Genomic DNA, 14,362 nt, shown 5'->3' on the forward strand with positions numbered 1-14,362 from the left:
GGGTGAACGCCCAGATGAGGCTGCCTCGCTACACCTAGAAAGCTGCGGCACCTGAGCAGAGTGCTTACTCCCAAGAGTATAGTAAATGTATTTGCATAATTATCGGGGGGGGGGGGGGGTTGGGTTCAAGCGGTGAATATTGCACAAAATCACAATAGGAAGGAATAAATAAACGTCCATAACTCTGAAGGTACTACACCTATTAATGTATGTAACCCCTATCTTTAAAGAGGCCCCAATACACTGATAATGTAGAAACTGAAAGGACCTCCAAGTAAGAGTGGAATGCCTGATGCCTGATGAAGCTTTAAGGCGCGAAACGCGTTGCATGTTGGAAATAAACTTGTTCACTCTTACCTGGTATCTGTGGTCTCTCAGTGCCTAAAGCATCCCACTCTTGCTTTGGAGGTCCTTTTTGTTTCTACATTGGATTACATGGTGAAAAGGCGGCAGTGAGATTGTGTATCTATGCTCTAATCCTAAATTGTGCTGAGGCCTGCACAACTCCATTCGGTAAGCGCTCATTCACATGAAGCGGTAATCATGGTAATGCAGTAATACACTGTGGAGTGCTCTATGTTTTTGTTTTAAAGCCTATACACTCCTAGGGAGAGGCATGTCAGCCTCCGGGACCCACCTCGAAGACTACTTACCCAGGTCCGAACTACATTTTTAAACTATGAATTCTCTGAAAAACCCTAGCCTATCGGAGTTATTCATAGTGTTGATGCCAGTTGCCAGTGTTATACTGCCTGCAGTTTGGGCCAAATATAACTGATCAGAGGTTCCCTTTAAAGAAATCACAATATTACCTGCAACTGGTGGAAGTGGTTTTTCATATTCAATTTCTACTTTAGCCTCAACAACAGGCACAGTAACTTTCTCTTCTTCCTTTCCCTTTTCTGGCTCTGGGAAAAAACAAAGTTATATATACGTTATTAAAGGGGTACTCCGATGGAAAACTTTTTTTTTTTAATCAACTGATGCCAGAAAGTTAAATAGATTTGTAAATTACTTATATAAAAAAATGTTAATCCTTCCAGTACTTTTTAGTGGCTACATACTACAGAGGAAATTATATTTTTGGGGGATTTCTTTTCTGTCATGACCACAGTGCTCTCTGCTGATACCTCTGTCCATATCAGGAACAGTCCAGAGCAGGAGAAAATCCCCATAGCAAACTGCTGCTCTGGACAGTTCCTAAAATGGACAGAGGTGTCAGCACAGTGCACTCTTGTCGTGACAGAAAAGAAATCCCAAAAGAAAAGAATTTCCTCTTTAGTATACCGCTAATAAGTACATGAAGGATTAAGATTTTTTTTTTATAGAAATAACAAATCTGTTTAACTTTCTGGCACCAGTTGATTTAAAAAAAAAAAGTTTTCCACCGGAGTACCCCTTTAAACATATACTTCCATGTGCATATAAGGTAGATTAAGATTGAGCATTGGCCAATTAATTATACCTAAAACTTTTTCCAAAACTTTCTCTTCTTTTTCCTTTTCAGCTTCTAAAAGAAACAGGTACAATTGACAGAAATCAAAATATAATTTTTGTAACAATTTAGTCAATGAATTTTTAAACTGTCAAAAATCTTTACAGAAATAATATTAGTTAAATAAAGTATTATGACTATGTCTATGTAATAGGAACATGAACATTGAAAAAAGTTAAATATGACTAATAATGTAAAATAATGAATGTCCCAAATAATGTAAAATTTTTATATATTTTTTTTTTTTTTATAATAGTCACAGCAGAAAATCACAACAAATTATTTTACATATTCAAACCTGGTGGACTAATGCTGTATTGGGGGAATAACATTATGTTTCCTTGTGTTCTAGTGTAAAACAGGGTGTTAATGCCTTGCAGTCTAGGGCCTATATATTTGTATCCATTAGGGTATTCATATTTAGTACGTCTTTACGGGGGTACTTGCACTGTCCTCATTCTGTGCGTTTATGTTTCTAACCTTGGGGGCTACTTTGATTTTACTTTTTGAGTTGGGGTTTAATTGGCTAACAACCATCAAAAAAACACTCTTCTTTGATATATAAGAGGTTCACATTTCTTTCCTTGGTGGACTAAATTTTCACCGATGTTATATATGGTTGTGTGGTGTTTTTTTTTTTTTTTTAACAAATGAAAAATCACTGTGTAACATAGCCTAAGGAAGGATTTACATCTTAACTTAATTAAAAGTAACTTATTTGCGCGGCCCTCGGATTGTAAGGAGGTAAGGTAAGCAGTGATGCAGTGTATTACTACTTACCTCCGTTGGCCATACAGTATCCCAGTACAGTATTGCATGTACAGTACCAATGATACAGTCCCTGCAGAGCAGGGCAGAGTTGTGCCAGCAGCTAAATAGCCTTGGAAACAGCTCATGCTGTGCAGGAGGTATACATTGTATAATTTCTGCCCAGCAACAATATACGGTACATTAAAGCAGTATAGACTGTATACTGTGGGCAGATGGTCACTTATCACCCTGGCTCCTGTTCCAGCCTGAACCGGTGTAGCCTCCCCTTTAATGATTACATCACTACAGGTTGAGATACAGCTAGGAGCCAGCATGGTAAGTATAGTTCTGTTTATATTGTACGTTTTTAGCATGCTTTTTTGTTTAAAAAAAGGCATGTTTAAAATGCATAATGGCTGTACAGCATATGTATACTGTATACCCCCCACTCCCCCAGGAGTTAACTAGCATTCCTGTATGGGAAGCTGAAGTAGGCAGTAATGTTTTGCATCACTACTTATCTCCTTATACTCCGTGGGCTGGACGCTCTGCATCTGACCCAAGGAATGGTACCCTGGAGGCAGTGAAAAACTGACACAGAGTCAAAAAATTGTGTTTTTGCACACATGTTAAAATGCCATTATAAAAGCAACTAGGTTTCTGTGTTTTTTTCTGGCATTCATGGCTTGCCGCTGCCGAAGATGGCCGCCTAGTCTGTGAGCTCCCGCACCTCGTGGCCTTAAATAAGCTGTATCAGCCTCCCATAGCCCTCCGCTTGATGAAAAGGGGTGCCGGCAGCCATAGGAGGAACCCGCCCGCCTGCCTGAACCCCAAGATTTCCTCCAGGACCATCAATCGGTACCTCCGTCCGACCTCCTCCTCAGTCCCGGGCTCTCCGCCTGCCTCTCCGGGCCCTGCATGCTACCTCCGGTCTTGCTCTGTGGCGGCACATAGGTTGTCCAGTCCTGTACTGCCTGGCAGTTCAGCCAGAGACCGGGGTGACCTTCCTCCACTGCCCCTGCTGCCGGCCCCAGCCTTGGATATCCACGAGGGACAACGGCCTTCTGCCCGCCATCTTCTGCCTCCTCTTACACTGTTGCTGAGGACCTGACGGTGCTGCTGCTGAGTGCTTCTGCACGGGACTCCCCTGTTATCAGCTGCCCGTTGCTAGTGAGTGCTACCCTTGTACTGCTTCTACCTGGGCTGGGCTCACCTCCACCGGCCTCACCCTTATGCTTCCAAGCCTCCGGATCCACCTCGGGATCGATATCTTCCAGGGAGCGAGAGGCCATCCAGGGCTTACCTGTTTAAAGGCACCTCACCTACCGCAAAAGCGGCCTCCCCATCTCGGTGCTCTCTTTCTCGCTGCCAGTCTTCCTACACCTCTGCCCCCCCCCCCCTGTGGCCCCAACTGACTGGACTGCTGCTCCTATTTTGCCTTCTGATATAGTGGGCAGACACCTCCCTGGGACTCCACTTCATTGCTTTGTTTTATACTACCTACATGGTCTCCTCTCAGGCTCCTGAGCCACATAAGGTTATGTTACCCTTTTATTCCCTTGTGTTCCAATTTGTCTGTCTTATGTTCTCTCTACTTGTTTCTTGTCCTGCTGGCTTCCTTCGTTGTTAGTCTCTTTTTTTTTTGGTCCGGATGGCTGTCGCTGGGGCTCCCCTGGCCTTTCTCTTTTCCCCTGACATCTCGAGGTATACTTGCTGGTCTGAATTTGCACCTTCTCACGGCTAAATGCATCTCCTTGAATGTGAAGGTCCTTAAGGCCCCAACTAAGCGGTGTCTGCTGCAGAGAGAGTTGGTAGCTCTGAAGGCTGACATTATTTATCAGGAGACACACTTTGACATGACGGGCTCCTTCCATCTCTTACACACCTTTACCCTCAAGTGTACTCAGTATCTACAGACAGGAAAGTGGCGGATGGGGCTATCTTAATTCCTAGATCCTGTCCTCTACATTTCTCTTCTTCCTATGAAGACCCGTTGGGTAGGTTTTTTATTGTTTCTGGGTCATTAGGGGCAAACAACTACTCCTTTCCAATGTTTACGTTACCTCCCAGATCCCTTTTTTTTACCCTGGGTCTTGTCTCACCTACATAAATACTCCTCCATGTGGCTCTTGGGGGGTGATTTAAACTTATTTTTTTCCCCCTCTGTTGATCATCACTCGACACTGGGCACGTCGCTATTCCCCTTCACAGTTGCGCTTGTATATGCTTTTTCGGTGAATGATACGCTTGGCGGCCCTTTATGATCTTTGCCAGATTAACCACCCCTCTGATCATTTTTTTTCCCTTTTATTCTCACCCTCACGAACTCCATACCCGTATTGATTATTTTTTCGTTAACCTTCCTATGATCCACATGTTCTCCTCTGCCTCTCTGGAGTCTATCTCATGGTCTGATCATAGCCCTGTATTGATTTCTTTTTCTCCCTTCACCTCTTACATACGCTGCTGTCATTCATGCCTTAATGATTTTTTGCTTAAAACGCCCTCTTCCCTGGACTTGATATGCATACTTTGCCAACAATGAGGGCTCTTTGTCTTCACCGGCGGTCTTATGGGAAGCCCACAAAGTAGTGGTTCGTGGCCACTGCATCGCTTTGGGCTCTAGATTGAAACGTAACACCTTGGCTCGCGTCTGAGAACTTAGGGCTCAGATAACTCCGTTAGAAGCTCTTCTCCTGTCTTCCACCTCCCTCTCGGTGCTGAGGCGCCTGGTTGTGGTACGATCTCAGTTAGGCGACTTGGCCCTCTATAGGGTGAAGCGTCAACTGCTTTATGCTAAATAGCGCTTCTACGAGAAAGGCAATAAGGCACACACCATGCTGCCCCGTGCCTTACTGATGCCACTCAGGCCCCCTCTGCCCTGAAATATTCTTCCGGTACCCTCCAGCATCACCCTGACTCTGTCTCTAGTCTCTTCTTTGAATACTATTCTAAACTTAACCCATTCCCCTCTCAACTCCCCTCGGACCATGGAGAACGTGCTGCAATGCTCGACTCATTTCTCTCTCAGTGTAGCCTTCTGACTCTTTCAGTGGCTGACAGAGAGACTTTGAATGCTCCGGTCACTCTTGAAGAGCTTTCGGAAGTTCTCAAGACTCTCCCTGTGGGGCTCTCTCTGGGCCCTGATGGCTTCACCTATTTGTATTATAAGACAAATTCATCCATCCTCCTTCCTCAGCTGGTCACTTTATTTAATGCTTTCTTTGGGGGGCGGGGGTGGGTGGGGGGGAGAGAATCCCACAGTCATTCCTTCACTCTATGATTACCTGGATTCCTAAGCCTGGTAAAGATCCCCATGCTTGCTCCAGCTACCGACCCATTGCCCTTCTCAATTCTGATTTGAAGTTTTTTTTCCAAAATTTGGGTGAACCACCTTTGCTGTTTCTTGCCTACCCTTATACACAAAGATCAGGTTGGCTTTATCCCATGTCGACAGGGAGGTGATAACACGAGAAGGATAGTGGACCTCATTGATGTAGTATATCAGAGGTCATGGCAGGCCTTGGTCTTGAATCTAGATGCTGAGAAGGTATTTGATAGGCTAGGTTGGCCATTTTTGTTTGCCCCTTTTCAAAAATTTGGTATCTCTGGTAATTTTCTTACTGCACTGCAGGGTCTCTACTCCTCCCCATCCGCCTCTCTCAAACTCCCCCCGTGCTTCTTCCCCGACCTTTACCTTGTGTAATGGCACTAGGCAGGGGCACTATCCTCCCTGATCTTTGTCTTGTGCATAGAACCCCTTGCTGCCTTGATCCAGGGGGATCTGGACATCTCTGGTGTCTCGCTTCACGGCAGGGATTTTAAGATCTGCCTCTTTGCTGACGATGTCTAGCTTTCTCTTACTAACCCTTTCCTATCTCTGCCTTCTCTGTATAAACTGATACATACCTACGGCCTTGTCTCTGGCTATAAAGTCAATCTTTCTAAATCTGCAGCCATGCCTCTTAACCTTCCTCCCTCATTGGTCTTCCTCTAGCAGGTTAACTTCTCTTTTCGATGGTCCTCTTCTGCTATTACCTGTGTGTCGCTTTCCCCTCGCTATTCCTCTTTGTACTTTGCTAACCATCCTCAACTCTTCCATGAGCTGCGTACTCTGATGGAGAAATGGAAGTCACAATATATTTCTTTTTTTGGACGCATTGCGGCATTGCTTTACTTTTTTGAGATGTTGCCAGTGTGGGTCCCTCTAGCTGTGTTGCGTTCTTTCCAGTCGGCTATTTTCTGGTTTATCTGGGATGCTAAGCGACATAGCAAAGTAGATCTTTTGGGGGGCTGGGTGTTCCGGACGTGACTAAGTATTACTGGGCGGCTCATCTTCGCCACCTGGCGGCTTGGTCTACTTACCATGCCTACAGAAAATGGATGGAGTTGAGAAAATTGTGGCTGGCCTCTATTCATCCTAACTCTCTCCTGTGGATGTTTCCTCTCCCCTCCCCTCCCCTGAACATCCCCTTCTGGGACCCATGTTGTTTTCTCAATATGTCTGGACCTATTGCTTCAGGCGTTTTAGACTTCTCTCCTCTTTCTAACCTTTACAATCCTATCTCTATCATCCTGACTTCCCTCCTGGCTTGACTTCCTGTATGGTTAGGAAATGGGGCTCTAGAGGTCTTTTCTGCTGGGCTGACGTTGTTAATCCCTGCACTCGCTCCTTTCTATCCTTTGATCAATCGGTCTGGCTTCAAGGAGAACGCCGGCTTCATGTGGCACAGGATACAAATGGACAGAGATCAGGTAAGATCAAGGTAGTTTATTTTCCAAGATGCATCGTTTCGCTGCAGGAAAGCAGCTTCATCAGCGTTGTAACTTGGGAAATAAACTGCCTTGATCTTTCCTGATCTCTGTCTATTTGTATCCTGCGCCACGTGGAGCCGGCATTCTCCTTGAAGCCAGACGATTGATCACTAGTATTTAGCCGGAGGGCTCCGGATACTGTACCCTTTGATACGTTGACCATTGTTGTGTATGTTGTTACACAACCAACACTGGTGAGCGCCTCTCTCACTTTTACTTTTATACTGAGCATCCATCTTTTATTACACCAAGAAGTGCTCTTTTTTCCTTTTCCTTTAGACCTTTCTATCCTTTGGCCAACTGGTTGCTCATTGCCCTGCCTCTGAGGAAACCCACTATATACAACTTCGTCATTACTTTTCCTCTAGATGGAGCCCGCTGACTGTCTCCTTACCAACAGGGGACTACTCTCCAGTATATACTCCTTTTTGTTATCTCCCCCGGATGGCCCCCCTCTCATCGCTACATGAGCCATTGGGAGGAGGCCCTCAACACTACTATTATCATCCCTCAATGGTGGCTAATATGGAAACGGGCCTCCAAAGCTTCCATCTGCACAGCATACAAAGAGATGAAATTTAAGATGCTTATGGGATGGTATCATACACCGGCTTTACTCAGTAGTCTGAATCCTGATATCCCTCCCCAATACTGGCGATATGGTGTGGGTTTGGCTACTGTTTTCCACATCTTTTGATTTCGTCCACTGATTACTTATTAGACTCAGGTACAGAAGTTGATCCATGCAGTACTGGAAGTTTTGGTCCCCCTTGACTCTTTGGTCTTATTTTTGCACCTTTCTGCTAGGGTTTTGGCCAAAAAAAACATTTAGGCTCTTTTTCCACATGGTCCTTGCAGCTAGAACCCTCATCGCCAAGCATTGGAAACAGACTTTGATGGGGGCAAACTCCTAGCTAGGATATGTGAGATTCGCTCCCTTGAGTCTCTTACTGCCTCTTTGAATAACACCATTCTGATATTTTTTTCTATATGGGACCTGTGGGATAGATTCACAGACAGGCAGCCCCCATGAGCTCTTTCCTCTTTCTTTCTCCTTGTCCGGACCTCCTCTATTTTTTCTCTCCCTCTTTTTTCTAGTGTTGCTTCCCTTCTTTCTCTCTTTTTCTGTCATTGGTCAGTCTTCTTGTGTCCCCTCCTACCCCCCTTTTCCCTTTCCCTCTCCCTCATGGTCTCCTCCCCAGATTTACATGAATGAGACTTGTTTCATAGTTTTTGCTTTTGGAAGACCATTTGCTATTTACTGACTTAGGTTTTTTTTTACTCCCTTATCAGCTGTTAAAATGCAGAAGAAAACCCAAGTGGAAAACTAGCCTAAAGGTATTTTTACCCAATCATATTTCCACCGATTATGGGGAAAAAGCGGATGGTAAATAATTTATGGTCATATTTTTTACCCTTAAGTTGTATTTTTAATTATTGCTCAGACTTGCAAGGGAATTTAAATCTTCAATTATACAAAACCTTAAGTTTAGTACGCATAGTTACATAAGGGTTTGTGATTACTGAATATTGTAGACTAACATTTATCATCTGCAATTATAAATCAAGATTTTATACAATTTAAATAGCAATTTGAATGTATATTACAAATAAATGTGCGTACCTGGTACAACAGCTTCTTTGTCTCTTTTCCCTTCTTGTTCTAAAAGAAATAAATGACATAGAACACTATGATGTGAGCAAACTTTATCAGTCAGATCTTCTTTAATTAGTTACAGTAAAATAGCATGAAATATATCTTTACTATATATAATACTGAAATGTAAAAAAAGATATTTATTTTCTAATATACGGGTGTATGAAAATAGTAATGGATATTAAAAATTATGTGTTAAGGACCTAGGGGTATGACTTACATGTAAGCCTGCATTCATCATTAAAATACATGGTAGGATAAAAGAAAAATTCAAAGCCTTTCCAATTTCATGCTTTCTAGGACTGACTGCTGATATATCTACTAGTACTGATAACAGTACAGCATGATTATCCTGAATGATATACAATGCTATTATAGTTTGGAAATCTCCCCATATATCTAAATAAAAAGAAAATGTTTAACTGAGTTTAATAGAAACTATATAAAATAATCCATAGCCTAAAATGTATTTTTATGTGTTTTTAAGTGTCTGCATTTAAGTGTATACAACACAAGGCTGGTTTAATATGAACATAATATGGATGCATTTTTGCATCCCCATTACAGCTACAAATCTTGCACTGACTGCGGGTCTGAGGAGAAGTTTCCACTTGTTTTTTTTTTTTGGCCAATCGTGCAAACAGATGTTGGCAGTGAGTCTATAGGGAATTATAAAATGCCAAACCCACTTTGTGTTTTTGGTGTTTCCTTGCTTTTGGGCATTTTTGGTAAAACTGGCAGTTTTCCAAAAACACAACATGCTGAAACTATGGTATTTGTGCTGTGCATCACTACTTATCTCCACCAACGGTACAGTATTCAGGGCTGAATAACGCAGCACTTTAAGTTGTTCCTACTCAAGGCAGGGCTGAGTTGTGCCCAGAGTTATGCTCCAGGGGGAACAGCTCATGCTGGGCAGGAGATATACATTGTTTAACTCCTACCCAGCAAGAAAATACAATAAACCAGCAATCTATATAAATCGCTAGTTTACTGTGAGCTAAGCCCAATCTAGAGCTAGTTCACTCTTTCGGGAGAAGGGGGATATACAGCATACATCCATCTATATGGATGGCTGTATACTGTATACTGTGAGAAGAAATTTATTTACCCTCCTCTGTTCTTGATCTGGCCTGGTCTAGTGTAGCCCAGCCTCTAGTGATAACATCACTAGAGATGAAGCTACAGACAGGAACGACTGTTGGTAAGTGGGGCTCTGTTCTCATTTGGTTTTATCAGCCTGCCATTTTGTTTAGTAAACACTGGTTAAAATATTTGTATGTACCCTATCTGACAGTGTTTCCAAAGCACAGAACCTCCAGCTGATGCAAAACTACAACTCCTAGCATTCCTTTGGCTGTCTGGAAATGCAGGAGGTTGTAGGTCAGCAACAACTGGAGGCTCCCTGTTTGGGAAACACTGCTTTATACACTTTAAAAGTTCTCTCCCCAGGGGAGAGCACCCAAAATATACTAATCCATTTTTTTGCGTTTTTCTTTTCTTCTTGTTTCAGATACGTGTATGCAGAGGAATCAGATTCGGTGGACTACATCGATGACCAGCTCTGCTGTTTTTATTTTTATAAAATGGTTAATGAGGGCTGTGGGGTAGTGTTTTTTATATATAAAATTAATTACCATGATGGGTGAGGACCATTGTTTTTGCCTCACTTCAGCCTCAATAAAACAAAAATGAAAACCCCTAAGACGTTCACAGAGCACATTAATGCTAAAAATGCTGAATTTTGTGGACTAATTTTTTACAAATGAAATATGCCTGAAAAACAATGCATGGACCTAACTTTAGGCTAGGTTTACACAATGTTTTTTCAGGTGCATTTTATTTGTAAAAAATGCCTCTGTAAAATTGCATCCACATTTTTATCATTTATGTGCTCTGTGAAAGTCTAAGGGAAATGGATTTTCATATTTGTTTAAAAATTTTAATGCGTCTAAAATGATAAGCTAAATATTTGTATAAGCATTTCATATTATATTGTTTTTACAGCTGCTATGCATATCTAAGGCTGTGTATGTGCAATGTAAAATTTGGTGGCATGTTATTTTATGTGCACATGTTTCAGCATAATTGGCAGAAAATCTTTGCACATGAGATAAAATTTGCCACCAAATTCTACACTGTGTGAACATAGCCCAAGTGTCTTCAAGCAATAACCATCTGCCCCCAATACATATAGTAGGTTGGCAACAAGTATGGAATAAATAAAAAGGGAGAACAATTGCAGAACCAGACCACATGGTTTTTTGTTACAATGGAAACATAGGGGGAGATTTATCAAAACCTGTGTATGGGGAAAAGTGGTGCAGTTGCCCATAGAAACCGATCAGATTGCTTCTTTCATTTTTCACAGGCCTCTTTAAAAATTTAAGAAGTAATCTGATAGGTTGCTATGGGCAACTGCGCCACTCTTCCTCTACACAGTTTTTGATAAATCTCCCCGTTAGAGCTCTACATAGAAGCTGTAGAAAGAAAAGGAGACTTATTGCAAAGTAGTTGTCTTTTTCGTTTTAAGTGTAGTATAAGAATGCAAATATTAGTCACACAAAATGCATTTAGATTTACATAGTATTATGAATCTACATTTTCAGACTTAAGAGAACAATGGCATTATCTTCTGTATAACAAGCAATTAGTTCCCTTTGTTAGAAATGATGACATAATTTCTGTAGTACCTGATGGTAATGGTATCATCACTTCATGTTCTTCCTCTTCAGGTTCTGAAAAGATAGTTGTGTGCTTATTACCAAAATTGCATTAAGAAATATTCAACAAGAAAAATTTAAGGACAAGTAGAATGTCTAATATATGCATAACATTTTTGGAAAAAATTGCACAATGTGATCATATGATCGGGTGTTTGTGCCATTTTTAGTATGTGAAAGGAACATATGACCTCCGGAGCTACCGCAAGAAATCTGAGATGCGAGCATGACAAGGAAAAAATATTTATATGTTTGTTATTCATAAAAGCTTAATAGGCAAACATAATTAATTGAGTTGGGGACTTAATTAAAGTATATATGATGCAAAGTGTAAGTATATTATGCCATTCCTTAGATATATAACTTTTACTTATATTACATTTTTATTTTCTATTTCCTTGTTTGTGAATAATAGAAAAAAATAAAAATAAACGCAAACAGTACAAGATAAATTTACTTTACATGTATATTTAATTGGCATGTGGCGTAAAAATATTGATAAATAGAATTGATTAAATGTATAACAATTTAACCCCTTAAAGGGGTACTCCACCCCTAGACATCTTATCCCCTATCCAAAGGATAGGAGATAAGATTAGAGATGAGCGAACTTACAGTAAATTCGATTCGTCACGAACCTCTCAGCTCGGCGGTTGCTGACTTTTCCTGCATAAATTAGTTCAGCTTTCCGGTGCTCCGGTTGTCTGGAAAAGGTGGATACAGTCCTAGGAAAGAGTCTCCTAGGACTGTATCCACCATTTCCAGCCCAAGGGAGCACCGGAAAGCTGAACTAATTTATGCATGAAAAGTCATAAACTGCTGAGCTGAGAAGTTCATGACGAATCGAATTTACTGTAAGTTCGCTCATCTCTAGATAAGATGTCAGATCACCGGGGTCCTGCTGCTGGGGACCCCGGGGATCGCTGCTGCAGCACCCCGCTATCATTACTGCGCAGAGCGAGATCGCTCTGCACGTAATGACGGGCAATACAGGGGCGGGAGCATTGTTACGTCACAGCTCCGCCTCTTGTGACGTCACGGCCCGCCCCCATCAATACAAATCTATGGGAGGGGGCGTGGTGGTCGTCACGCCCCCTGCCATAGACTTGCATTAAGGGGACCGGCCGTGATGTCATGAGGAGCGGAGCCATGACGTCACGCTGCTCCGGCCCCTGTATCGTCCGTCATTACGCACAGAGCGAACTCGCTCTGCACAGTAATGATGGCGGGGTGCCGCAGCAGCGATCCCGGGGGTCCCCAGCAGCGGGACCACAGCGATCTAACATCTTATCCCCTATCCTTTGGATAGGGGATAAGATGCCAGGGGCGGAGTACCCCTTTAAGGACCCGGGGTTTTTCTGTTTTTGCACTCTTGTTTTTTCCTCCTTACCTTTAAAAAAGCATAATTCTTTCAATTTGGCACCTAAAAATCCATATAATGGTTTATTTTTTGCACCACTAATTCTGCTTTGTAATGACATGAGTAATTTTTCAAAAACATCTACGGCGAAATGGAAAAAAAATCAATGTGCGACAAAATTGAAGAAAAAATGGCATTTTGTAACTTTTGGGGACTTACGTTTCTACGCAGTACATTTTTTTCGTAAAAATTACACCTTCTCTTTATTCTGTAGGTCCTTACAATTAAAATGATACCCTACCTATATAGGTTTAATTTTGTCGTACTTCTGGAAAAAATCATAATTACATGCAGGACAATTTACAAGTTAAAAATTGTCATATTCTGACCCCTATAACTTTTAAATTTTTCCGTGTATGGGGCGGTATGAGGGCTAATTTTTTGTGCCATGATCTGAAGTTTTTAGCGGTACCATTTGTATTGATTGGACTTTTTGATCGCTTTTCATACATTTTTTCATGATATAAAAGGTGACCAAAAATACGCTATTTTGGACTTTGGAATTTTTTTGTGCGTACACCCTTGACCAGGCAGTTTAATTAACAATATATTTTTATAATTCGGACATTTCCACATGCGACGATACCACATATGTTTATTTTTATATTTAGTAACAATGTATTTTTTTAAAATGGGAAAAGGGGGTGATTTACACTTATATTAGGGTAGGGGTTAAATGATCTTTATTAACTTTTTTTCACTTTATTTTGCAATGTTATAGCCTCCATAACACTGCACACACTGATCTTTTACATTGATCGTTGTTATCCAATAGGATAACATTGATCAATGATTCTGCTGCTTGACTGCTCATGCCATGATCTCAGGCCCTGAGCAGTCAATCAGCGATTGGGCACACAGGAGGAAGGTAGGCACCCTCCATGTGTCCTCTAGCTGTTCGGGCTGCAGTGATTTAGCAGCAGCAGTCCCGAACAGCCCACTGAGATAGCCGAGCTAGTGATCAACTTTCAACACCGTGTCTAAAGGGTTAATAGCGCGCTGCACCATGATCACTATTAGCCATGGGTCCAGGCCGTTGTTAGAGGCTGGGCCCAACCCGTTATGACACGGGTCCTTAAGAGGTTAATGAAGTCATTTAATTAAGACTAGGTTTTTTTCTGATATTTTCATTTAAAAATGCATCCACATTTTTTTACGTAAATGTGCTCTGTAAGTTGGCATAGTTTCTCTCTGGCATGCACAGGAGGGAAACTGTTGCTAGAACTGATCCCATTCATTTGAATGGGACAGTTCACAATCATCCAGAATCCCAATTTTGATGCCAGATGGTTGGACATGCTGGATAGCACCGGACAGGGGAATGCATCCTGTTTTTTACAGCCGGTAAGTGATATGTTAAGCTGGGTTCACATATGTCTGGCATCTGGCATAGGTGAACTCAGCCTAGAATTGGACCCAACTGATGCCACAACTGATGAAAAGTTGTCATTAGTTGTATGGCATCCGGCATCCATTGGTTTGCGTTCCCCTGTCCAGTGCTC

At 41.9% G+C, this 14,362-nt stretch overlaps 2 protein-coding genes across 2 annotated transcripts in view; both read right to left on the reverse strand.

Annotated features, from left to right (window-relative positions):
* The window catches only part of LOC130361041 (trichohyalin-like), a 275,344-nt gene extending 265,904 nt beyond the window's left edge, over window positions 1–9,440 (reverse strand). Inside the window, exons 1-4 of the mRNA XM_056563601.1 lie at window positions 9,407–9,440; window positions 8,685–8,723; window positions 1,466–1,510; window positions 813–908 (exon numbers count right to left, since the gene is read on the reverse strand). Coding sequence (XP_056419576.1) covers window positions 813–908; window positions 1,466–1,510; window positions 8,685–8,723; window positions 9,407–9,440 — 214 coding nt within the window. The remainder of the gene's footprint in view (window positions 1–812; window positions 909–1,465; window positions 1,511–8,684; window positions 8,724–9,406) is intronic.
* Window positions 9,441–11,150: 1,710 nt separating this feature from the next.
* The window catches only part of TRDN (triadin), a 408,805-nt gene continuing 405,593 nt past the window's right edge, over window positions 11,151–14,362 (reverse strand). The window contains exon 34 of the mRNA XM_056563602.1: window positions 11,151–11,455. Within this exon, the coding sequence (XP_056419577.1) occupies window positions 11,346–11,455 (110 nt within the window). The 3' untranslated portion in view covers window positions 11,151–11,345. The remainder of the gene's footprint in view (window positions 11,456–14,362) is intronic.

Source organism: Hyla sarda, chromosome 3 (assembly GCF_029499605.1).
Source record: "Hyla sarda isolate aHylSar1 chromosome 3, aHylSar1.hap1, whole genome shotgun sequence".
Lineage (NCBI taxonomy): Eukaryota > Metazoa > Chordata > Amphibia > Anura > Hylidae > Hyla > Hyla sarda.